This window comes from Thermobia domestica, chromosome 9 (genome assembly GCF_964235325.1).
Source record: "Thermobia domestica chromosome 9, izTheDome1.hap1.1, whole genome shotgun sequence".
Lineage (NCBI taxonomy): Eukaryota > Metazoa > Arthropoda > Insecta > Zygentoma > Lepismatidae > Thermobia > Thermobia domestica.
In genome coordinates, this window is record NC_137462.1 from 39,333,652 (window position 1) to 39,359,838 (window position 26,187).

At 38.6% G+C, this 26,187-nt stretch overlaps 2 protein-coding genes across 2 annotated transcripts in view; one reads left to right on the forward strand and one right to left on the reverse strand.

Moving 5' to 3' along the window:
• Nucleotides 1-26,187, forward strand: part of LOC145694593 (lysophospholipase D GDPD1-like) — a 112,029-nt gene that overhangs the window by 34,657 nt on the left and 51,185 nt on the right. The window lies entirely within an intron of this gene.
• On the reverse strand, nt 7,536-12,672 carry LOC145694284 (uncharacterized). The gene is made up of 2 exons (XM_081770373.1): nt 10,649-12,672; nt 7,536-10,518 (listed from the first exon to the last, which is right to left on the reverse strand). The coding sequence occupies exons 1-2, from the start codon at nt 12,670-12,672 to the stop codon at nt 7,536-7,538; spliced, it is 5,007 nt and encodes a 1,668-aa protein (XP_081626499.1).

A 26,187-nucleotide genomic window follows, 5' to 3' on the forward strand; every position in this document is an offset into this window, starting at 1 on the left:
AAAAAAACTGACTTTCTAGTATTCACTCTGGAAGTAGTTCAAATAATCCCCAGAAGAATGCGCGTGGCCTATGTGCCTAACACTACTCAGTAAAAAAACTGACTTTCTAGTATTCACTCTGGAAGTAGTTCAAATAATCCGCAGAAGAATGCGCGTGGCCTATGTGCCTAACACTACTCAGTAAAAAAAGTGACTTTGTAGTATTCACTCTGGAAGTAGTTCAAATAATCCCCAGAAGAATGCGCGTGGCCTATGTGCCTAACACTACTCAGTAAAAAAAGTGACTTTCTAGTATTCACTCTGGAAGTAGTTCAAATAATCCCCAGAAGAATGCGCGTGGCCTATGTGCCTAACACTACTCAGTAAAAAAAGTGACTTTCTAGTATTCACTCTGGAAGTAGTTCAAATAATCCGCAGAAGAATGCGCGTGGCCTATGTGCCTAACACTACTCAGTAAAAAAAGTGACTTTCTAGTATTCACTCTGGAAGTAGTTCAAATAATCCCCAGAAGAATACGCATGCCTATATGTTCCATCAGTTCTGAAGTAACATCTGGGCTGTGTACTCAATATTTTCGTTTTGGCACTTAGCACGGATTTTATATTCAGTTTACAATTAATCTAACTGTAAGTATTTCAATCCATAACAAATTTGTTTCTCTTTTCCGAACTAATAATTAGAAATTATACAAAACAAGTCACTAACCAAAAACTAATTCCGCCAGTGCAACTAACTAACATAGACATAAAATTGATTTCTTGTTTTGTTTTACTGTATAAAATTGTTGTAATTTGAAGAGGTAACTGCAGACCCGAGGAAAATTGCAACATAAAGTAATTCGGTCTGATCGTGGAAAAGCTATTTATATACATAAAAAGTTCTAAAATTCTGTCGAGAACAACAATCTTATATCGTGGACGTATTAATGTTATTATTATTTCAATCTGTAATTCTTTTTCGTATAGGACAATTAAGCAAGGAGCTATGTGAGTAGTTTAATATTTAATCCTATGTTAGATAGTTTTACATGTTCAACGTAAAAGGACTTAAAGTACGTACGGTAAGGGACACTTCTGTTTGCTACAGCCATATGGAGATTTACGGCAAAAGTGCTCCACCAGTTGAGTTCGAAGCATTTTCCAGGAAGCATTACAACCGAATTAGCTTTAAAGGAAGGCGGGTGGCATAATCGCCAGGCACTAAAAATTCTCGTACACTTCGGCGAAATTCCCACTACCGTCTACAGCATCATTTCTCCAAAATGGGAGGAATCTCAGACGTGTAGTTCTTATGGCAAACATATTACTTGATATTTGTCCTATTCGTAATGATAAAGTGCAACAAAATTGAAAACTCAATCCTCTTGCTGCTGGAATGAACACTCTTTCAGTCTTTGATCTGAAATGACTGCAAAGCCTGAATAAATATTCTGTCACTTCAGGAGAGTAGGAAGAGCGAATCCCTTCTCCTTCTGTGTGAAAACACATACATTTAATTAAATGCTTAGTGAGAGTGAGCCCATTGGCTTGGCGCTTTTATGATTTGAAGTTTTGCTCCCAAGCCATTTTATGCCATAGTTGATGACAATAGAGAACGAGAGATGCAAATATGTTGAAAGAGAGATACAGTGACATTGCGCAAATTTAGAATTTGAGACAAAATGATCGGATAGCATCCATGTTTTGTAGAAAATTTTGATTTTGTAAATATAGATGTAAAAGCTCACCCGAACCTGAGAGCATCCCACTACCAATTGATGAATTCAAGTGTAGAACTCAGTTGAGAGCATCAGATGATTACGGAGGGGAGAAACATCTTAAGACATGGGAAACAAAGCATAAAAAAAAAAAATTCAATTATCCTGGTAAAGATTCGATCCATAAACCTCAAGATTACCAAGCAACGACTCTACTCACTCATCCACGAAGCCACACAGAACAATAGGTAGTCACACGTCAGACACAAAACGTTTATAAGGAGAAAGCTGGGAAAATTCCTCGTCTCTAGTTTTTCTTTCAATGGCACTAACTTAATTACTGTTGTCTCAGCCTGGGAAGAATATTTTCCATCAGTCTAGAAACTTTCCTAACATTTTTCATACATTTTTAGCAACACAAAACATTTATCCATTCCTGTTCTGCACAATTATACTTACACAAAACAATTACTTCCAATTCTATTAATTCCAGTGCCAAGTAAACTGAAATACTGGATATGAAATTCTATATCTCGCGAATAGTCTTGCAGAAAATATCCAAATTCAATTTTTCTATCTGGAACAGGGAGGAGCATGCACGCGGGGTTTAGGGAGCAGGTTGCGCCCATGAGATTTGTTTTGGGGAGGAAGGGACATAAATTTACATTTAAAATGGCAAAATCGCACGTTTAATTATACCATAATTTTATTTTAAGAACGCCAAATGTGAAGGAGAACGAATGTATCCTCTTTGGCTTGAAAGAATAAAATTATGGCTGAAGATGGAAGTGAACAGAGACTGATGATGTTTAGGAACAATGGATGCTACCAAGCAATGGCGTAGCCAGGAGATCTGGACCCTCCGACATTTGTAAAAGTTAAAATAAGAGCTAAGAAAGCGGTTTTATTCAAAATTTTTCCTGGGGTGGACCCCGGATTCCCCCAGATAAACGTTTAGTCAGCGACCCCCGAAATCAAATCCTGGTTACGCCCCTGCCACCAAGTTATGTACTTTTCTATGTGTATGACATGCAAATCAATGTGGAATTCATTAGAAGAAGGGAGAAATCTCGCTAACAATTTAGGCACTCTTTTTCAGGTGGGGAGGAGGAGAATGATAAATGTGGGAGAAATTTATCCCAAGCACTTGGAGGGGTAGTCACCCTTTGCCTAGGAGGGGGGTACAATTCTTAAGTTGCCAAGAGACAGCCAATAGTCTAAGCTCTTCCCCCTCTAGAAAATTAGTAAACAAAATATTGGTTACTACTGTATCAGTTAAGTTTTATTTGAAAGAACCGTCTGGTAAAAACTACTGCCAAAAAATAAGACGTAAAGCTTAGCTAATATCCAAAAATGTCCGAAACATATTATATTTGTGAAACATAAGAGACGAAGAGAGAGAAAATTAGATCTGCACATAACAGTGTCCCTCGGTTATAAATTTTAAAGAAAGGAATGCTTTCCGTTAGGTTTCTTAGATGAGTGGTTAGCGTACTGGACTTCTGCGTAGAGAGTCACGGGTTCGAGTCCGCGGAAAGTACATTGTTTTCTTTTTCCTTTTTTGGTTTTTCCAGCAAGTGGAATAAACGTGCTCGTGCAGTAATATGTTTTTTCGGAGAGGACTTGGCCCCTACACGGTTATTCCGCACAAACTAACAAAATACGTATTCTTTTATTTGTTGCGTATTTTCCTTACACTGTTTCGCGGTGGCTCAGTGGTAGAGCGTTCACCTCTGGTGCTTGGGGTCCCGGGTTCGATCCCAGCCCCCGCCAAGTGAACTTTGTGGTGGACAAACACCGTGTGCGTGGGTTTTCTCGGGGTTCTCCCGTTTCCTCCCACTTTCTTCATTCCACCATTTCATTCATTTCTCATAATCACCGTCTCCTTTAGCCTAACCGGCATAACCGTGGGACGTAAAACTCAAAGATTTCATTTCATTTTTCCTTACACTGTTTTGTTGCAGTTCTCTTTTGACGTACAGTCTGTCAGGAAAGTAAATGTACCCCTGTTTCTTGAGTCTAGCATTCCTGCGCTCCAGCCATGGACAATATGAGAATTAGTCAAATATGTACTGAGGGGCAAGAAGAAAAGTCTAATCTGAATAAAACATTGCATAGGAGCACAAGCTGTGAATACGAATAGTGCAAAGTGTAAATAAAGGATGATACCGAAAGAGATAGCCAGAAACAGCTCCTAAACGGAGAAAAAAAGAGTAAATATTGTCGAAGTGGGAACAAAATACAAAGACAAGAAAATACGCCGACAACTAAACGTTTACCAAGCAATGATCTTGGTGTAGTGGTTAAGGTGCTGACTTACAAATGCAAAGGACGTCAGTTCGAATCCCCTGCAAGGATATTTTTTAAAATTTTTATAAATAATGCATACAGCTCATGAGAGATGGTAAAAGAGGTCATATTTAGTCTTTCGTAGCAATTATTATTGGTACTGATAATACTTTTTGTATGTGCGTATTCGTTTTATTCTTGTCTTCATTTCGAAAGAGAAGAATATGCGAACAAATGCCACCAAAATTCCTCTTATTTTGAATGTAAATGCCATTTGCAATTAGTAAAGAATAAAAATTCAACCTTCCGACGTAGCTGCAAAAAGTAAAAAAAAAAAAAAAAAAAAAATTGGAAGTGGAGGGGCTCGAACCCATACTCATGGTTAAAAATACAATCACTACATGCCTTAAACCTCTGGACTACGATTTCCACGTTGAGTAGTAGATGCTTGTGTTATAGGTTAGGCTGATCAATACGTTTTGCAAAGAGGCTGATTTAGCTCTGACGCAGCACGGGTGCGAGAAGAGAGAAGGGTGCGAGGCACTTTTGCTAATCATTACCCTCTGATACAAATCATTTTCAGTGCGAAAGTTTCTCTTTCTCTCTGAGTCTATGTATTTATCTGTATATATATAACGCTTTTTGTGAATGCCATAACCACCGTAATTTTCAGCTGATTGAAAGCGAACTTGGCACAAACATTAACTGTTGAAATATCTTGAATGAGTTCATTAGCCAGAATAATCAGATGAAAATGTTTAAAATGGCGGCCCTTCAAACTCTTAAAAAGTTCCAAGGGAACCAAATTTCCCCCATAAATGGGTATTCACAATGTTTGAGTGATGTTTCCTCTTTTACTGAAATATTTGTGTGCAGGGACTTATCCTCTTTTATTGAAATATTGGACCCGGTTAATCACCTAAAGAAGGTTCACTCCCTTTCGCTATGGTCAGGCTTTTTCTTTTTTGCAGGGGGAAATTTTCCTATCGGAACAAGACGATTGTTAGTGATTATATGAATTTACACATTGGAAGTGAAGTAACTGGTGAAACGTGTTATTTAAAAGAATAATATAATAAATGTGCTTTCGCCAAACACAGATAACTGTAAGTCATATATTTCGAGTTCGGGAGCGTTAATGGCGAGGAGTGTTATTTGAAGGGTAAGGGGAAAAAAGGAGGAATGTCACAAAACTGGATTTTCGAGAAAACGGCGTTTTTATATTGTAAACCGCGTAATAAAGAATAGGGTAGTCAAATCTTTTGCCCCGTTTTACATGGACATTTCGACATTTAGGCATGCATGGCATATACTGTCAAATAGTACTAAGAGTCACCAACAGATAGGACAAAGCACCCAAAAAGCGCCCACATGGACATTCCTTGTTTTTTCCCCTTACCCTTCATTTGATTTGTCTTCTAGTAACACATTGCATTGCAAATAGTGGTAGGCAACATTATTGGTAAGTAATATATATATATATATTGTAATGACTTTGGTAAAGTCAATGGACGGAGATTTATCCCTTCACCAATTTTATTATATAATTAAGTCTCTTGTATCTACAAAAGTTCTAACAATAAAATATCTCTTTAATGACCAAGGTTACAGATTTAGGGTGTTCTCTACGGACAATTCCTTAGTTCCAGTGCAACTTCTGGCTGTCTCAAGGGTTTGGTTTTAGGAACTTCCGCTAATAGCAGCCCAAACGAGGTATGGTATTCAAGGTGATTTCTTTAGCTTCATAGGAGCTTCCAGGGATTAGTTATGGTTAGAATAATCCCTTAGCTTCATAGCAGCCTCCAGGGTTTAAGGTAGGTACGATCAGTTGGTCGACTGATGCTGGGTCCCTCGGTGGTCCGCCTTTTATATGTCCTCTTCGGGTCCTTCCGTGAGGTCCGTCTTCTTTCCGCGTTCCTCGGTGTCTTTCGTGTCGGCTTCTTGTCTGCTAGGTTGTTTATAATCAATAGCACATGTTAAGTTGACACATGCTTTCGTCATGATGTGGGGATCCTTACACCCCCACACTGGAAAAGAAATAATCTTGAAGATTATTTTGGAGAAAAAAACACTTTTTTTAGTGAAAAGTAGCTGCACCACAACACTGACACACTTGTAGATATTATTGAGACTTTATAAACATTATAAACACTATAAAACACTAAAAAATCACTATAAGAACACTTGTTGCAATATATACATGTAATGGTAATAACACTTTTAGTTCTGTCCCAGCTAAGCAGGATCAAAGCAGTTTATCATTTCCCTCAAAGTGGGTAGAAGTGATATCACTGAGATTAATAAATATATACCAGTTAATAAATATATAAAGGGGTGGTCTCTATATGTTTATGTCATCTGGTATTGGTAGTCTATATCGGTGGAGTCTCCCTTTCGTAGTATTAGTAGGTGCCAGTGAATTGAGTCTTCCTAATAGTGAAGATGTGTTTATCCAATTGGTTAAATTTTGTTTTGTAACGGGACTTATGAAAGATAAGGCATAAATTAATTATTATGAGAACGGATGAAAGAAGAAGAATCTGTTTTGGAAGTTGTAAAATTTTCTTCAAAAAAAGAAAACAATAGAGAATGTGAATTTCTGGTCACCTTGTATGTTATCAAGAGCCTGATTTTATGAACGTCCTGTATAAGGAGAAAAAATGACGTATTAAGCATTCATGTATTCGTATTGAAGAGACGATGTTAGAAACAAAAAAGGATTGTATTTCGACCTTGCAGGGGTTAATGACTTTTGAAACTAAAAAAGAGAAAAAATGTTGATCTTGCATTTTGCGAGAACGGAAATACTAATGTAGCGAAGTTGAATAATAGAATGAGGTACAATTTATAGTTGAAATAAAGAAGTGCAGATTTATGTCAGTGCATCTTTTTTCGTTTCTTCTCTTGTTGGTTCCTCTTCTTTTCCCGGTGAGTACGTGGAATTTTGTTAAATTCTTCTTCTTGGATTTGTGCCGCCTCCTTAATTTCGTGTACCCTCAGTTTGGTCCTCGTAAAATGGTTTTAAACGGTCCACCGTTGTTTGAGCTTCTTACCAAACGAGGTTTGTCATTTTAAAGCTTTTATTTTAAATATATGAAAAAACCTTACAACTACAGAAAATTCAGATAAATATGTAAAATGATATACTCAGTTGTCTACTATCCTCAATTTTGAATTGTTCTCGAGTTTCTTAATGTTTTTAGATGGATAAATTTTCACTCGAAGGATGTAAGAACTCTCTCACACACACAAAACTCTTGTCGCGTCTCTCTCTCACACTGGCTGGAGGACGCTAAAAACAACCCCCAAGAACGGGAGTGGGCGAGCGGTAGGCATAGGCCATCTATTGCCAAAAAAGAAAACTTTCTCACACTACACATACACAAAAACGAAAAGAAAAAATGAACGAATTGCCCATGCACAGGCTCGAACATACCGCCCGCCTTGAAATGCTACATTTCAAAAAACACAAACAAAGAATTTTATATTTTCACTATTTATACAACGTAAACAAACATTCGTCGCTATTGCGAACAAGTGGTTTTTTTTTTCACTCAGCTTCTCTATTCACTTCAAAGGGAAGCACACACAACTTTACAATCGGACGTTTAAGTTCGCCGGAGGCTGTTTTTACTGTTACTGCTCGCACTAGTCCATCGGTCCCAGCATGGACTTCCGTGATTCTTCCCATTTTCCACTGCTGAGGGGGAAGGGAGGATTCCTTTAACAATACCATGTCACCCTTCTGGACGTTTTTCCGCGGAGCCAACCACTTAGGTCTTTGTTGAAGGCGTGACAAGTATTCTTGCACCCACCGTTTCCAGAAATGGCGAGTCAGCTGTTGAACTAATTGCCATCTTCGAGGGTTGAATATTTTGTCTTCGAAAGGATTCCTGTCAGGAATGGCAACCAAACAATCTCCAATGAGAAAATGAGCTGGTGTTAACACGGAAAGATCATTGGGATCGCTAGATACTGGTGTAAGGGGGCGAGAGTTTAGTACTGCTTCGATTTGAGATAGAACAGTATACATCTCTTCGTAACTCAACGTAACATTGCCCACAACTCGTTTCAAATGATGTTTGATCCTCTTCACGCCTGCTTCCCACAAGCCACCGAAGTGCGGGGTAAGGGGGGGACTGAAATGCCAAGATATCCCCTGTTCACTTAAATACGCTGAAGTTGTTTCGTTTCCCTCTCTGTGCGCACTGGAACCTAAAAACTGTTTTAACTCTTTGCTAGCACCGACGAAATTTGTCCCGCAATCACTATAGACATCAGTGGGGATCCCTTGACGGGAGACAAAGCGCCTAAAAGCAGTTAGGAAACAATTAGAAGTTGCATCCGACACAAGCTCCAAGTGAACGGCCTTTGTAGAGAGGCATACAAATATAACTATATACGCCTTATACGGCACTCTCCTTCTTCCAAAAGCGTTCTTAAGAATGGGGACCGCGTAATCGACACCTACTTGAAGAAAACATCGACTAAAATTCACTCTGGCTGCTGGTAGGGAGCCCATCATTTGTTTTTCTCCTTTGGAAGCAAAACGATGACACTTTACACATCTTCGCGTAATCGCTCTCACTAGATTCCTAGCTCCAAGTATCCAATACTTTTGCCTCAGGCTAGCTGTTACCAATTGAGGACCGCCATGCAATGTAGCCTCATGTTCGTGTTGAATCAACAGTTCACTTAACTTATGATTCTTTGGCATTAAAATGGGATGTTTGTGATCTGTGGCGATCTCTGCGTGTTGTAATCGACCGCCCACTCTCATTATCCCGTCATTGTCAATAAATGGACTTAAGCACAAAATAGGGCTCTTGGGGGGTAAGGGTTTACCGCTCTTTAAATGTTCTAGTTCTCTAGCAAATGCTTCACTTTGCGTTTGTTTCACTAAGCATAACAATGAAGCTTTTAGCTCATTAGCCGTTAATGGCCCACTTTGTCTTGAGGAATTAGCCTTGAGATTGTTGATGAATCTTAGACACCATGCTAAAACACGCCTTGACCTCGTGAATGACGAATAACGGTTTGTGATGTCATCCGTTATAGTAGTACACATAGCTGTCACACACTTTTGCCTTTCTTCCATCGTAGTGTGGGGGTCGAAGTCCGGACCCGGATCGTCGGGTAGCACTGGCTGTGATAGCCACGAAGGACCATTCCACCATAAGTCATGACACAACAATTCACTCGGATTGATTCCCCTCGAAGCACTGTCCGCGGGGTTTTCTGCACTATTTACGTGACGCCAGCGAGCCGAGGGAATTAAGCTCTGTATCTCGGAGACTCGATTTGCCACAAAAGTTTTCCACTTGTTAGGCTCAGCTGCTAACCACGAAAGCACTATGGTGGAGTCACTGAAGGCAATTATATCTTCTATCTTGAGTAGGATAGCCTTTAACACAGCGCCAAGTAGCCTTGCCAAAAGCACAGCCGCACACAGCTCGAGTCTCGGTAGGGTCATTGTTTTTATTGGGGCAACCTTCGTTTTTGCTGCAATTAATCTGCTTTCCACGTGACCATCTGCGCATTCTGCCCGCAAATAGGCAACACTAGCGTAGGCCTTTTCAGAAGCATCACAGGAACCAATTAATTGACACTTGACTGTATTTACTGGTACGATACAGCGCTCCACGGTAAGTTCGCGTAATAGCGGTAACTCGCAAAAGTATTTGCACCATACTTCACAAAGCTCTACCGGAAGTGCGTCATCCCAGTCCAACTTGTTTTTCCACAAGGTCTGCAACAATATTTTGGCTTTAATGGTTACAGGAGACAACAAACCAAGTGGATCAAATAATTTTGCTACTTCGGACAGTATAATTCGATTCGTCAGCACTGAGTGGGGTTTTGAAGGGCACACTCTAAAACCGAATTCGTCTGCGGAGGGAGACCACTCGACACCAAGCGTTTTAAGTGTGTCGTCAGTGTCAAAACGAAAGGGCACATTCGTTTCTCGCATATGAGCTGGAATAGCCTCTAACACTTCAATCTCATTTGAGAACCACTTCCGCAATTCAAAACCTCCTCTTCTCAGTAGCTCGATCAGTTGTCGTTGAAGCTCGATGGCTTCTGGCACCGAAGCCGCCCCTGAAAGGAGGTCATCCATAAAGTCCCGCTTGACCACTGGAGCCCCCAGGGGAAAGTGCTCACCCTCATCTTCTGCCAGCTGTTGTAGACAGCGTGTCGCCAGGAAAGACGCACTCGCAGTACCATATGTTACCGTCCGTAAACGAAAGTCCTGAATGAGCAAATCCGGCGACTCACGCCACACAATTCTCGTGTAATCTCTGTCCACCTTGTTTACTAGCACAGCACGATACATTTTCGCTATATCAGCACACAGGGGAATCTTGTGGCCTCGAAATCGCAGTAATAGTGGCAATATGTCATCTTGGAGTTTGGGCCCGATCATAAGCTTATCATTTAATGACACACCAGATGACGTTTTGGCACTAGCGTCAAACACAACTCTTAATTTTGTAGTTGAGCTACTTGGCTTCATCACTGCATGGTGGGGCAAGCTGCAACATGTGAAGAAACAGCTTGTTCTCCGTCAGGTGACTCTTCTCTGGGGAAACGTTTCTATCTCCTATTGGCACGATCTCCATGTGACCTAGATCAAGATATTCCCGCATAAAATCCTGATATTGCTCTTGTAAGGCAGGTGACTTTGCAAGCTTGCGTTCACTGTGCAAAAGTCTTCTAACAGCAATGTCTCTAGATGCACCGAGAGTCTTTACACTATCCTTGAAGGGTAGGCTTACCGTGAATCTTCCGTGTTCGTCCCGGTAGTATGTGTCTTTGAAATGTTGCTCGCACTTTTTTTCCTCTAGTGTGAGGTGTTTCTGGGGCGGAAGCTCTTCTATTTCCCAAAACCTCTGCAAACTGATTTCAACCTCACAAGCGACATGGTGAGATGTAACTGTAACACTACGTCCAGTAGGAGCGATGCTCCCTGCGACGATCCAACCGAGAGCAGTTTCTATCGCTACGGGCGATCCAATGGGTCCCACTCGTTTTCCACTACACAATAATAAAGGAAACACGTCTCCACCTAGCAATATATCCACAGGGCCCACCACATTGAACGTTGGGTCCGCGAGCTTGATACCGCTTAAGTGATTCCACAAGCTTGGGTCCGGAACTGGTGCCTTTGGGAGATTAGATGTAACCTTGGGCACAATTACTGCTCTGGTGCTGAAAGTTTCGCTGTCATCACCTACCGCTTGAAATTCTAAATCCGTCACTGCACGAGAAGTGCCCACACCTGCACCCGTTATTCCAGAAATCACTATTTTCGTCTTATGTTTTGTTAGTCCCAGCTTTTGAACACAATTTTCTGTGACAAATGACATCTCAGAGGCGGAATCGAGCATTGTACGGAATGGGCGCCAAACATCGTTTCTGTGTTTCACCTTTATAATTGCTGTTGATAACAACACATGCGGAGTGTTTCTCTCGGCTGCAACATGTGAAGAAACAGCTTGTTCTCCGTCAGGTGACACCGACGTACTTCGGGGTTCACTACGCTCATAATGAAGTAATGTGTGGTGTCGCTTATGGCACACACGACAACTAGATGAGGAACACTGGGTACTTTTGTGAGAACCGCGTAAACAATTGAAGCATAGCTCTTTACTCTTCACAAACGACACACGATCTGCTACAGAGCGTTTTTGAAAATCAGGGCACTTATGGAGAGAGTGTTTAGCATTACATAACTCACAGGGGTTTAGTTCACTCTGGGTCACTGTATGATGTGTCACTGCTTGCCTCTTTTCTCGTTGCCTCATTGTATCACTCGACGTCGTAGTCTTCCCTCTGCTGCCGCTAGAGACTGCGAGCGCGCGCGCGCGATGATCCAAGAAGTCCGTTAATTCTTTAAATGAGAGTTGCTCATTTGATTTTTGCGCTAGTTCCCACTGCCGGCGCGATTCGCTATCGAGTTTTTCGGTAGTGTGGTACACGAGAATAACGTCCCAATGCTCTACGGGTTGCTCCATCACTTTTAACGAACGCGTACACTCGACCGTTGTATCGATTAATTTACGCAATGCAGTAGCCGATTCCTGCTGAATGACCGGTTGCGTGATTAACCGCTTTAAAATCGAATTCACGATTTCACGCTTGTTTTGATAGCGAGAGTTCAGAATGTTCCACGCTTCCTGATAATTAGTATCAGTAATTTGCATAGCCTGGATTAGTTGCGCGGGTTCACCTTTTAGACTTGTTTTCAAGTACTGCAGCTTCTGAGCTCCCGCGAGCTTCTCGTTGTTATGCACCGATGCAGTAAACAAGTCCTTAAATGATAACCACTCGAATAAGTTCCCACTAAATGTTGGCAACTGTAATTTCGGCAGTTTCATTTCACTACACGCTTGAGTTTCACTATTGGGAGGGGATTGTGTTGTAGCTTGCAGATCCATTAGGGACACACTTAGTTTTACAAGTCTACTTTCCATTTCTGCGAGCCCTTCTTCTTTTTTAAATTCTTCATCGTTGGAAACTGCAGCTATTTCGTCCAAAAGTTGAGAACAGTCTTGTTGTAACTCGTTGACCTTCCCGCTATGAACCAATATGGCGTTCGCGTCGTTCTGAGACAGCAGCCTCACTGCCTTTTCCTGTCGAGTAATTTTGGCTTTCAAAGTACGTTTTTCAATATTTAAGTTCTCCATTGTTTTAGAATGTCACACACACTACAGAAAACACTCACAAAAGTTCACCAAAGCTGCACTTTTTGCTTCATCCGGCACTAAAGGAGGACCATGTTTGAGCTTCTTACCAAACGACGGTTTGTCATTTTAAAGCTTTTATTTTAAATATATGAAAAAACCTTACAACTACAGAAAATTCAGATAAATATGTAAAATGATATACTCAGTTGTCTACTATCCTCAATTTTGAATTGTTCTCGAGTTTCTTAATGTTTTTAGATGGATAAATTTTCACTCGAAGGATGTAAGAACTCTCTCACACACACAAAACCCTTGTCGCGTCTCTCTCTCACACTGGCTGGAGGATGCTAAAACCAACCCCCAAGAACGGGAGTGGGCGAGCGGTAGGCATAGGCCATCTATTGCCAAAAAAGAAAACTTTCTCACACTACACATACACAAAAACGAAAAGAAACAATGAACGAATTGCCCATGCACAGGCTCGAACAACCGTAAATCTTGAATTTTGTCATTGAATTTAGATGGTAATTCGACTCGATATAAATTTGAATTAAGTTTCTCCGCTATTCGTGCTGGACCTTTATAGTGAACGGTAAAATGTTCGGGTAAACCAATCTTTCTTGTGGGGTAATATATCAAAACAATGTCCCCTGGATTATAAGCTGTCTGTCTATGGCGCTTATAAAACTGCTTTTGTTTGTTATACGCCTGTTCCAGGTTATTTCGTTCCTTCTTCCTGATGGTCGCTAGTTTATCAATTTGTATATGTTGTATATGTTGTACATTCTGTCGGGACCCTGGGTTTGTAACCAAACAATAAGAAGCTTGTTGAATATTTGGTCCCTCCTTGTACGTACATATTGATGCCAAAAATAACGTGCGGTAACCATCTTTCCTAGTCCGTATGGTGTTCTTGTACGAAAAACTTAAGACAATTCTGTATTTTATTCGTCTGTTCTACTAGTCCTATGGAAGCATGATTATATGCGGTTGAGTACTTATAGACGAAATCGTACTTCTGTGCTAAATTTTGTAAACGAGTTGCTCCATGTACTAGATGTTGATCCCAATACAGTGTTGTAAAAGCTCCAAATTTGAGGATATCATGTTCCAAGAATTTCTCTATATTTTCCGCGTTTATCGCGTGTACTGTTTTTGTAATCACATATCGTGTGGCTAGTTCCGTGCCTACTAGTATGCACTTATTTCTTCATTCTCTGCTTGGGAAGGACCCTAGCTCGTCATATATATCCATGTTGTTGCTCTCTCTCCCACCGGGTGATGTAGTAGTTCGGTTTGCTTCTTTTGTGGTAGTTTCTTTAGACGTTGGCAATCCTCGCATTTGCGTATTTTGTGAGCAAGATAATTTTTGAGATGCGGCATATAAAATTTCTTGATAGCGGTTTTGTACGATTTTGAAAACCCAAAATCGGTCGCCTGGTCACCTGGCGGTGGAAGGTTGTAAACCACAAATTGGCTAGCGAGTTCGGTATACATAAGAGATATAGTAAACTATAATCAGGGTGGTTTTGTTTTCGATATAATATGCCGTTTTTGAGACAAAAAAATCTTGCTGATCTGACTGTAGAGATCTTGTCCGATTCCTTTTCCTCTAAAACAGATATGATGTCTTTGTAATTGTCATCTTTACGCTGTTCCCTTGCGATGTTTGGTAAAAGGTTGTTTTCTTCTACCATATTAACTTGATGACTATTTTATTTAAAAGCATGGTAGTCTTCCCCATTTTTTTTCGTTATTTTCATCTTTTTCTCCTTCCTTCTTAATATCTTGGGTTTGTTCAAGTCTACTAATGATGGCTGCTGGGTGTTTGGAGTCAGGTAAATACTGTATATCAAAATCATAATCAGCTAAGAATATTTTATATCTTGTGTATTTCCCGACCTTGTCCGGTTGGGTGTTATCGTCGCTATACACTTTGCGTCTACGTACAACAGATTAAATTTTCTGTTTAGTAAGAAATAACGAAATTTGCGCAATGTGTATATGAGAGCGTACAACTCTTTTTGCCTATGCTAGCGTTCTCTTCACTTTTCGTTAGCCTCCGTGAACAATAAGCAACAACCTTTTCAGTGTCGGTTTTGGGATCATAGCAGGCCAATAACCCCCTAATTGCGTTTTACTGCTTTCGTTCTAGACACGTATTTCTAGCGAGTCGTCAAAATGGGCAAGTGATGGAACGTTTCAATATATCTTCTTTCAATTGTTCAAAGAGAACATCGTGCTTCTCCGTCCATTTATATTTAGATTTAGATGTTACTAGTTGCTGGAAAGACTCAATTTTTGTTGTAAAGTCTTTGATGTGGGCTCTGAGGTATGAACATAGGCCGATAAAGCTTTTGAGAATCCGCTTAGTAGTCGGTCTCCTAAAATTTCGTATCATCTTAGCTATTTTAGGAGATATTTTAATGGATTCCCTACTAACAAGGTATCCTAATACGTTAGGGTTTCTGGTAGCCAATGTGTGCTTCTTGGGTGATGCCCGAAAATCGTGTTTCTTAAGTTTCTGAAGTAATACGAGGGTCATTCGGAAAGTAAAGAACGTTTTTGTATAAACACTTTAATAACTGATATACAAAGGCGAAATTTGTGTTACATACTATATGATACTTAAGTTACTTTTCGACATAGTCGCCGTGTAAATTTAAACACTTGTCATACCGTGGTACAAGTTTTTCTATGCCTTCGGCATACACAGTTGCCGCCAAACTGTTGAACTAATCACTAACAGCTTCCTTAAGTTCTTGAAATTTCAGGAAAGAATTCGTGCATCCCATCAATAGTGAGTCGCCTATCCTCTTGAATTTTCCGCTCAATTCTTCCTTTGAGTTCGTCAGTCACTACAGAAGGCCGGCCCGAGCGTTCCTCATCGTGCACATTCGTCCGTCCGTCATTAAACATAATGCACCACTTACGAACTGATGCTTCATTCATTACATTTCCATACACCTCAGTGATTTGTCTATAAATTTCTATCGGACGCACTTTTCTTGCATTCAAAAATCTTATCACACTACGAACCTCACAATTGGCGGGATCAGTAATTGTATCGCACATTTTACAGTCGCACAGCGAAGCAATAACGGACCGTAGCGGATCGCAGCTGGTGCCAGACTGAGGCTAAAGCATGCCCAGGTCAATAACCCAGCGGCAGCGGGGGTGGGGGAACACGCGCACGCGTTAGCGCAAAACGTTCTTTACTTTCCGAATGACCCTCGTAATTCTAAATCCTGCAAGTGCTGTAGAAAATTATATGAACTGGTAACAAGGTCGTCGGCAAAATTTGTAATCCTATCTGGTAGTCCTTCCAAAATCATTCTCGTAGCCACACTAAGACTTTGGGAACTTTTTTCATGCCCCATTGTGCATCTTAAAAGTTCATATGATTTTCTGGTATGATCGAAAGTCATGTATTTTACGGCTCTTAGGATGCAATAAGATTTAGAAGTAAAAATTCGAAAGATCGACAGTTGCTATGAAGATTTTCCCCTTTACGGAGTTTATAACGTCCTCTGTTGATTAAAATGGCACAGATAAATATTTGATATTACTGTTACAATTGTGTAGATTGAGAACTATTCGAAATTCTTTCGTATTAAACTTCTTGAGCACAAGAAGTGGAGAAGAAAATTCATTATTGTCAGTAGGCCTGATTATTTTTGCCTTGATAAGGTCTTGAATCTGTTTGTCTACCTGGTTTCTAGTAAGCGTGAAAGAAAAAAATCGCAGCATTCTTTTTTCCGAGTACGAGAGATCGTGCTGTTGACGATTCTTAACACTTCCGACTTCGCGCCAAAGCATTCCGTGTTACAGCTGCCAAGGCACGTCGTTTGCCTACTTTGGACCAATCACAAAGTCAGAGTGGACCAGTATCAAAATTGGTTGATGGCATGTCTGGGAAATTCACCCTGCAGGATGTATTCATCACATCCATTGAACATTAATAAAGATTTTGTAGACATGACTTCCTCTACGCTGATAAGAACCGCCACTCCACGATTTCTCGAATTCGAAATGGGGCGTCTTAAATTTTTTCGCGATTTTGGACAACCATAGCTCTGAAACTGCAGTTTTCCCACAGGTCCATAGGAACTTTCTACTTTTTTGATGTGAGGAATCACCTCTTAGTTTGTCGGTCTAGTTCATTAACACCTTTATATATGGGGGAAAGAGCGAACTATAGGGGTTTTATCTCCAAATTTGTATTGTAGACCATATTTTTTGAAAACCATATTTTTCTTCACCCTCGATGGTAGCCATAGAAACTAAAACTCGTTTCTGATTGGTTACAGTTTGCGATTATCCAAACCTGGTGTATGTATTGTGTATTATAGTGCCAATGGAAGAAAATTGTCATTTTCTTGGAACTGAAGAAGAACATTGAAGAAGCAGTTGAGGTTAAATTTATATCATGGCAGTCAAAGCTGAACAAAACGAGCCCCGTGGGGCTTCTAACCCATTCGTACTACTCCTTGATCCTCTCCTCCCTTTTTCGTTTGTTTCTTTTTAGTTACCTGAGATGAGTATCTCTAAGTGAAAAAATAAAACTCGAGGCATTTTTGGATATTTACATTTGTAATTGTAATGAGCAATAACACTTACACTACTACTTGGCTTTAGAGACAAACATCCTTTGAGCTTTTAGATTAGCTAACTACTGGAAAAATACAGTTTTGAATCACTGGCAGTCAAATGCAATGAAGTTTGGTATATACTTAGGCCTTAATCGAAACTGGGATGTTGGCATATTGGTTTCATTATAATAAATTCCTAAGGGATAGTGGGGATACGAAGTTTTGCGAAAAAATTGAGTATCTCATAAGCCGTTCAACTTACGGAGTTGAAATTCAGTATATTAACTGTTTATTAAAAATGAACAGAACGCAAACACGCAAGAACATGAAGGAGAAAGTGATCTTAAGAGGAATTTGAATCCTTAATCTGGAGCCTCAGACCACTCTTTTTTCTCATTCACTGAAAGTATTTGCGTAACTTACCTCTATTATATTCGGTTATTCTCGTTTTACAGTTATTTCCATTATTCTCTAGTATCCAGTAGTAGTTTCCAGTATCTTATAGCATTTTTTAAACTTCTTTATGGGAAGAAGCGACACTCCCTACATATGGCGAATTGATATTGCGTTAGTTTGTAAAAATAATCAAAAACGGTCGATATTAAGCGTAGTTTAGAAACAAACAATACAGTGCTTCGTACCATATATCTATATATGCTTACCGTGCGCCTTCTACTATAATAATTGCTGAATCCTGTTTACTATATGGAGTGCTTAGAGCACAGGGCAATGAACCCATAAAGTTGTGAGAAAAATGGATATAAAATCTGTAATGTAAGCTTCTGTACGTTGGACTACTTACGTTGATTTGGGACTTAAAAAATTTCATCCGTTTTTCCACTGAAAAGTATCGATAATTCAACAAAGAAATAATTAGATCATAATAATTGAAATTCTTTGAATTTTATCGATGACAAGTATTTTACCATTTTATATCGTAAAGGTCAGTTCCATCGTTATTGTAATTTCACAAACTGGTTTTATTATAAGTGTATACTCTCTAGTCTGTAAAGAAGAGGCCGTGGATCATGTGTCAGAGTTGATGACGATGTGTTTTGGTGGGTCAGTGGCTCATGGTGGGTGGTGGGTCCGAGTGGGTGATAGTGGGTGGTGGGTGTTTGGTCAGGGTGGGTCGTGGCTCAGAGTGGATCACGATAGGTGGCGGGTCAAATTTTCATTCATTCACTACTCGGTTAATTGGTTTGGCTTTGGTTTAAGCTTGAAACAGAATGTGTCCGTTTATTTTAGAAAGCGAACCGTTATTTGGTTCAGTTATGTTTCAAAACACATTATATTGGCACTTTTCACAATGTCCTTATATGTTTTGGAAAAATTCCAAATTATATGTAATGGTTTCGTTTTAGGTTAAGGTATTATGAGGCTGCTGTTTCACTTTTGAATGGAATTACGATTCCCATTGTTTTCTCTCTGTGAAAATTTCTTGTTTCACACACAGAAAATATAACTGTTTTTCGGTTCGGATTGGTTTGGGTTAACAGCTTGAAAATGTAATCTTTACGTTTAATGTCCGACGATTATGCCTGTGACGTTGAGGAAGACTATGATTAAATCAAGTAAATTATGATGTACGAATTGGCGGAATGAGAAAGTGGGAGTGCCCCGAGACAACCCACGGGCACGATGTCCGTCTCAAGCTTACCTCCCTTGGGAAAGAACCAGGTACCCCCAATAGATAGTTTAGTTGGCGGGGTCTGTTTCGATTTCCGGTGGGAGAACCTTTGAAATACTAAATGTCCTCGATGTATCTGTGTTTGTGTCCCTGTTGTTCAAGGTTACTGGAAATAACTGTAAACGAGAATAACCGAATATAATAGAGATAAGTTACAGAGATGCTTTCGGTGAATGAGAAAACAGAGTAGTCTGAGGCTCTAGGTTAAGGATTCAAATTCCTCGTAAGACCACTTTCTTTTTCATGTTCTTGCGTGTTTGTGTCTTTTTTAATTTAAATTTGAAGTCTCAGGACTATAGTATTTACCATGAGCAAAATCAGTGTTTTATCGTTAATAAAATATTGGAATTCTAAACATGTACAATTTGCTACATAAACAGTGTTTCTTGACTCTTACTTAACACAGCAGTCTTGGGGTAGTGACTTGAGTATTCCTTTCGTAACTTGGGGGTCCGCGGATCGATTCCATGTGAGGAAATTAAGAAAAAACTTTTATCATTTACAATGTTTATATTTCTGAAGTATATTAACATGAAAAAGTCAATTTCTCTCGTTCTTACAAGTTAGATTTGATACGAATGGGGATATACTGACAACGTGACGTCACAGTCTATGAAACAATCTCGATTCGTATTCTGTAAACAGCGTGTTTAGCAAACAATTCGTAAATACATAAAGTATGACTCATAAATGTATCTGAAACATTATTTTTTCAATGTGGAATTGTTTGTAAGTTCTTTCACTCTTACTAGAAATAATAATAATAATATTTTCGTTTGCCATTTCCAACACATTCCATATATCTGTTCAACCAAAATTTGTAAATAGGAACTATTCCTTTTTTATATTTGTATGGATATCTTGTTAAAATATCAATATAACGCATACATAATCCGATGTTTTTTTTTTTTACCCAAACAAATGACATTACTATGTATCGTAACGAAGACAAATTCTAAAAGTATCCGAAGGGCGAAAAGTGCATAGTTTCAGAGCCATGGCTGTTCAAAATCGCGAAAAAGCTAAATTTCAACAGGCCCCATTTCGGATTCCTGTAACATAATGGTGATTCTTATCAGCTTAAAGAAGTCACGCATACACGATCCATAAATGCATATTACATATATTTTCAATGGCTGTACAGAGTATTCCGTTGCAGGGTATAATTCTCAAATATCCTCTCAATAGAATTTTCAGATATACGTTGATTTATAGGAGGATCGAAAGTAGATAGGTAAGCCTTGAAAAAAAATCGACATCCAGTGTTTCGGAGGGAAGTCGGAAGTGTTAGGAACGTGCAGTTCCATGTTTTTTTTATTTGTTTGTTTGTTCGGAATAACGTGTGATGGGATGTATTTTGTCACGGCATATTTCACGTTTTCTTCGCTTATAAGCGTGAAATAAAAATCGCAGCATTCTTTTTTTCCGAGTACGAGAGACAGTGCTGTTGACGATTCTTAACACTTCCAACTTCGCGCCAAAGCATTCCGTGTTACAGCTGCCAAGGCACATCGTTTGCCTACTTTCGACTAATCATAGTCAGAGCATGTCTCAAAATTGATTGATGGCATGTCTGGCAATTTCACCCTGCAGGAAATATTCATCACATCCATTGAACATTAATGGAATGTGCATTTTTAGATTTTGTAGGCATGACTTCCTCTACGCTTATAAGAACTGCCACTCCACGATTTCTTGAATTCGAAATAGAGCCTCTTAAATTTTTTCCGCGATTTTGAACAACCATAGCTAAAACTATGCTTTTTTCCCCACAGGTCCATAGGAACTTTTTTACTTATTTTGATGAGAGGAATCACCTCTTAGTTTGTCGGTCTAGTTGATTAACACCCTATATATATATATATATATATATATATATATATATATATATGGGTGAAAAGAGCGAACTATAGGTGTTTTTTCTCCAAATTTGTATTATAGACAGCATCTTCTGAACAGCATATTTTTTTTCACCTCCACTCTAGCCATAGAAACTAAAACACGTTTCTGATTGGTTGCAGTTTGCGATTATCCAAAACCTTCTGGGGTATGTATTGTGTATTATAGTAGCAATTGAAGAAAATTGTCACTTTGTTGGAATTGAAGAACAAGAGTGAAGAAGCGGTTGAGGTTAAATTTATATCATTGCAGTCAGGGTGGAACAAAACGAGCCCCGTGGGGCTTCTAACCCGTTCCTACTACTTGTACTACTCCTACTACTCTTACTACTACTACTTATAGAGGGACTCGTATAGAAAAACTGCACACGTAAGGTAAGTAAATCACTTTTGAATGTTATTTTTTAATAAAAATAAAAAAAAATCCTTTGCCCGGGTTTGAACCCAAAAAAAAAGCAATTATAATTACCAGCTCATTGCGCTAGTACGCTCGCCCACGAAGACCACCAGTAACAGCGATTTGATTTCTGCCATATTCTGGTACGTGGCGAGAAACTTATAATTCCGGCTAAGCAGAACCGCGTATTTACCTACTATGAGTAGGGTCGAGCTTGATCCTCTCCTCCCTTTTTCGTTTGTTTCTTTTTAGTTACCTGAGATGAGTATCTTTAAATTAAAAAATAAAACTTGAGGCATTTTTGGATATTTACATTTGTAATTGTAATTGTATTGACTTACACTACTATTTGGCTTTAGGGACAAACATCCTATGAATTTTAGATTAGCTAACTACTGGAAAAAATACATTTTTGAATCACTGTAGTACATTTTTGAATCACTGGCAGTCAAATGCAACGAAGTTTGGTATATACTTAGGCCTTAATCCAAAGTGGGATGTTACCATATTGGTTACATTATAATAAATTCCTAAGGGATAGTGGGGATACGAAGTTTTGCGAAAAAAATGAGTCTCTCACAAGCCGTTCAACTTACGGAGCTGAAATTCAGTATATTAACTGTTTATTGAAAATGAACAGAACGCAAGCACGCAAGAACATGAAGGAGAAAGTGATCTTAAGAGGAATTTGAATCCTTAATCTGGAGCCTCAGACCACTCTTTTTTCTCATTCACTGAAAGTATTTGCGTAACTTACTTCTATTATATTCGGTTATTCTCGTTTTACAGTTATTTCCATTATTCTCTAGTATCCAGTAGTAGTTTCCAGTATCTTATAGCATTTTTTAAAACTTCTTTATGGGAAGAAGCGGCACTTATGTAGGTAAATTGATATTGCGTTAGTTTGTAAAAATAATCGAAAACGATCGATATTACTCGTAGTTGAGAAACGAACAATACATATCTATACCATATATCTATATATGCTTACCATGCGCCTTCTACTATAATAATTGCTGAAGCTTGTTTATTATTTGGCGCGCTTAGAACACAGGGCAATGAACGCATAAAGTTGTGAAAAAAATGGATATAAAATCTGTAATGTAAGCTTCTGTACGTTGGACTACTTACGTTGATTTGGGACTTAAAAAATTTCATCCGTTTTTCCACTGAAAAGTATCAATAATTCAACAAAGAAATAATTAGATCATAATAATTGAAATTCTTTGAATTTTATCGATGACAAATATTTTACCATTTTATATCGTAAAGGTCAGTTCCATCGTTATTGTGACACAGCGGTGCTTGAGCGAATGACCGTAGAAATTTAAACTCCGATTAGTTAGAATCTGACAAATTGATTTTATTATAAGTGTAAACTCTAGTCGGTATGGAAGATGCCGTGAATCATGTGTCAGAGTTGATGACGATGTGGTTTGAAGGGTCAGTGGTCCATGATGGGTGGTGGGTCCGAGTGGGTGATAGTGGGTGGTGGTTGTAGGGTCATGGAGGGTCGTGGCTCAGAGTGGATCACGATGGCTGGTGGGTCAAATTTTCATTCACTCACGACTCGGTTAACTGGTTTGGCTTTGGTTTAAGCTTGAAACAGAATGTGTCCGTTTATTTTAGAAAACGAACAGTAATCTGGTTCAGTTATGTTTCAAAACACATTATATTGGCACTTTTCAGAATATCCTTATAATTGTGGAAAAGTTCCAAATGATATGCAATGGTTTCGTTTTAGGTTAAGGTATTATGAGGCTGCTGTTTCACTTTTGTTACTATTCCCCATGTTTTTTTCTCTCTATATTTTTTTTTTTTTTTTTTGTGAATAGACGTTAATGAGGAAAATAAAATATAACTTTTTCGGTTTGGATTGGTTTGGGTTAACAGCTTGAAAATGTAATCTTTACGTTTAATGTCCGACGATTATGCCTGTGACGTTGAGGAAGACTAAGATTAAACCAAGTGAATTATGATGTACGAATTGTGAAATGAGAAAGTGAGAGTGTCCCGAGAAAACCCACGAGCACGATGTCCGTCTCAAGCTTACTTCCCTTGGGAAAGAACCAGGTACCCCCAATAGATAGTTTAGTTGGCGGGATCTGTTTCGATTTCCGGTGGGAGAGCCTTTGAAATATTAAATGTCCTCGATGTATCTGTGTTCGTGTCCCTGTCGTTCAAGATTACTGGAAATAACTGTTAAACGAGAATAACTAAATATAATTGAGATAAGTTACGAGATACTTTCAGTGAAAGAAAGAAGAGTGGTCTGAGGCCCCAGGTTAAGGATTCAAATTCCTCTTAAGACCACTTTCTCCTTCTTGTTCTTGCGTGTTTGTAAGTCTTTTTTAATTTAATGTGAATTCCCAGGACTATAGTATTTTACCATGACCAAAATCAGTGTTTCATCGTTAATAAAACATTGGAATCCTAAACATGTGCAATTTGCTACATACACGAGTGTTTCTTGATTCTTACTTAACACAGCAGTCTTAGGGTAGTGACTTGGGCATTCGTTTCGTAACTTGGGGGTCCGCGGATCGATTCCATGTGAGGAATTTAAGAATGTTTTTTATTATTTACAATGTTTATATTTCTGAAGTATATTAACATGAAAAATAGTCAATTTCTCTCGTTCTTACAAGTTAGGGTTGAAACGACTTCCTTCACAGGGGATATACTGACATGCCGTCACAACCTATGATACAATCTCGATTCGTACTCTTTGAAAACTTGGCGTGTTTAGCAAAGAATTTGTAAATACATAAAATATGAGTCATAAATGTGTCTGAAACATTATTGTTTCATTGTGGAATTGTTTCTAAGTTCTTTCACTCTTATTGGAAATAATAATATTTTCGTTTGCCATTTCCAACACGTTCCATATCAAGGTTGAAAGAAACACGATTTAAAAAAAAAAGAACGTTTTTTATGTTTTAAACGTTTTAAAACAAAGTACTTTGTTTTGAACGTTTAAAATGATTATTTTGTTTAAAACTAATCTAAATAGGCGTATATATTACATTTTTACACGCTCACAGGTATTGCTTACCATCTATATTGAAATGTCGGTAACTTCCCTAATCTCTATCCGTCCAAATGTTCAATTCGGGAGAAAGAAATCAGGATTTTCCCGATTTCCGTTCACGGAATATGTAGTTTAGTTTCTGTGTGTTATATTCTACTGGTTGTCTGCATTCTTAATCTTTAAACGCCCATTGACGCAACTGTTGTGTCAGAGCTTTAAACCTCATTGGCTCAATCTCCCTAATAAAGGCAGAAAGATTGTTTTGGTACTAATTTATTCCTGAAGGATGTAGCTTTTCGTCGGTGTGCGTTTTATGTATGTGGGGGTACCACGTAGCGGTAGGAAGGGTAAATATCGTGTTTTCTAACAGTTTTTTGGGGGGCCATTCCCCCTCTTGGGGGATAGATTCATAAAAAATGGTACGTGAAGCAATGAAGTAGGCCATTACAGGGTAATATCGTTTATTTGTATTTCTTGCTTATGTGGGGGAGCAGGAAGGGGGCAAAGTTAGCCAATTTTTGGAGTTTCAGTTCTTTGACGTAAAATACATTTATTTTTACAACAAACATCAATAGCTCAGCCCCTAATTAAGCTAGAGAGATGATTTGGTACCAAAGTATTCCTGAGATATGAAGCTTTCCGCCAGTATGCATTTTATGTATGTAGGCGGTACTTATGCCGAGAGGGGGAGGATAAAGTTTTTTTTTTTAATTCCTCTACCTCACCGACAGTGTGAACAATGTGAATTCATTTCCACAAATAAAACATTTAATCATATTTCTAACATTTCCTATATCTTCAGACTCCATATAAATAAAGAAAACAATGGAAATTATCTATCAAAAGGGACGAATTGGAACACTATAATAATAAAAATCATGTCTTCTAGTAGAACAGGTAGATCGCGTGTAAGAAATCGATAGCAAAATTGATTAACGTGAAATTGTAGTCAATCAGTAGATGTGAGTGTAAGCTGTTCGAACCTCGTGCTGAGAAATTTCTTTACTTCTATAACTTGTTGTTTTTTGTATGTGAGAAACAATTAAACTTCTATGTTTAAGACTCATCACAATATCAAAATATGAAAAAAATGTCATATTGCAACTTTATTACTAGTCTTCATTTTTTGTTTGCAAAGGTTTCGTAAGTGTTGCCTGTGTGCTTATTGTGCATAAAGAAAGCTTTTCAGTAGATTCTGTTTCTTAAAAGCACTAATGTAGGTAATTTATTAATTAATTTTCACAGTACGTATCGTCTCGAAAATTATATGAATGTCTCGTCTCGTGACAACACTACTTAATTAAATACATTATAGAACTTTTTCCTTTATCTACTTGTTTCATATACTTCCCTAGTAAATGTTTAATTTTCTCTGTAAGCATTTATTAAGGTAAAAGTTCTATAACGCATTTAGTTAAGTAGTGATATTTCAAGACGAAACAGCCATATGATTTTCGAGACGATACATTTTCACGAAACGAGACGAGTAGAGATTTTAAACTGCTTCGTCTCGTCAGATGGCAACACTAGTGATTCCACAGGACAAAATATTTTTAGTGTATCGTCTCGATAAATATAAATAACGAAACTTCGAGACGAGACAGTTATATAATTTTCTAGACGAGACGGCATTTGCACGAGACCAGACAAAACAGCCTACAATCTCGTCCTGCGGTCACACTATTAAATTAGGTAACTTTGTCCTAGGCAACCTTTAAATATCAGCAACCGTCGAAAACGTTTAATTAAAAGAACAAGTAGTGAATTCCTGACACATATCGCATTTTGAACAATTTAGAAATGTTGCAACTAAGATGGAGACGGGAGTATTTTCTTTTAATTCCATGAGCGCCAGCGGCGAAAAGTATGAAATTTAGTATATAGTTTATATGAAGAAATTAACAAGT

What these genes read in the sequence shown, in the direction of transcription:
- LOC145694284 (XM_081770373.1), bottom strand. Translation starts at nt 12,672, where the DNA reads ATGGAGAACTTAAATATTGAAAAACGTACTTTGAAAGCCAAAATTACT. An exon ending in AAGTCACCTGCCTTACAAGA is followed by an intron (nt 10,519 to 10,648) that starts GCAATATCAGGA and finishes CACATGTTGCAG; the next exon opens with CTTGCCCCACCATGCAGTGA.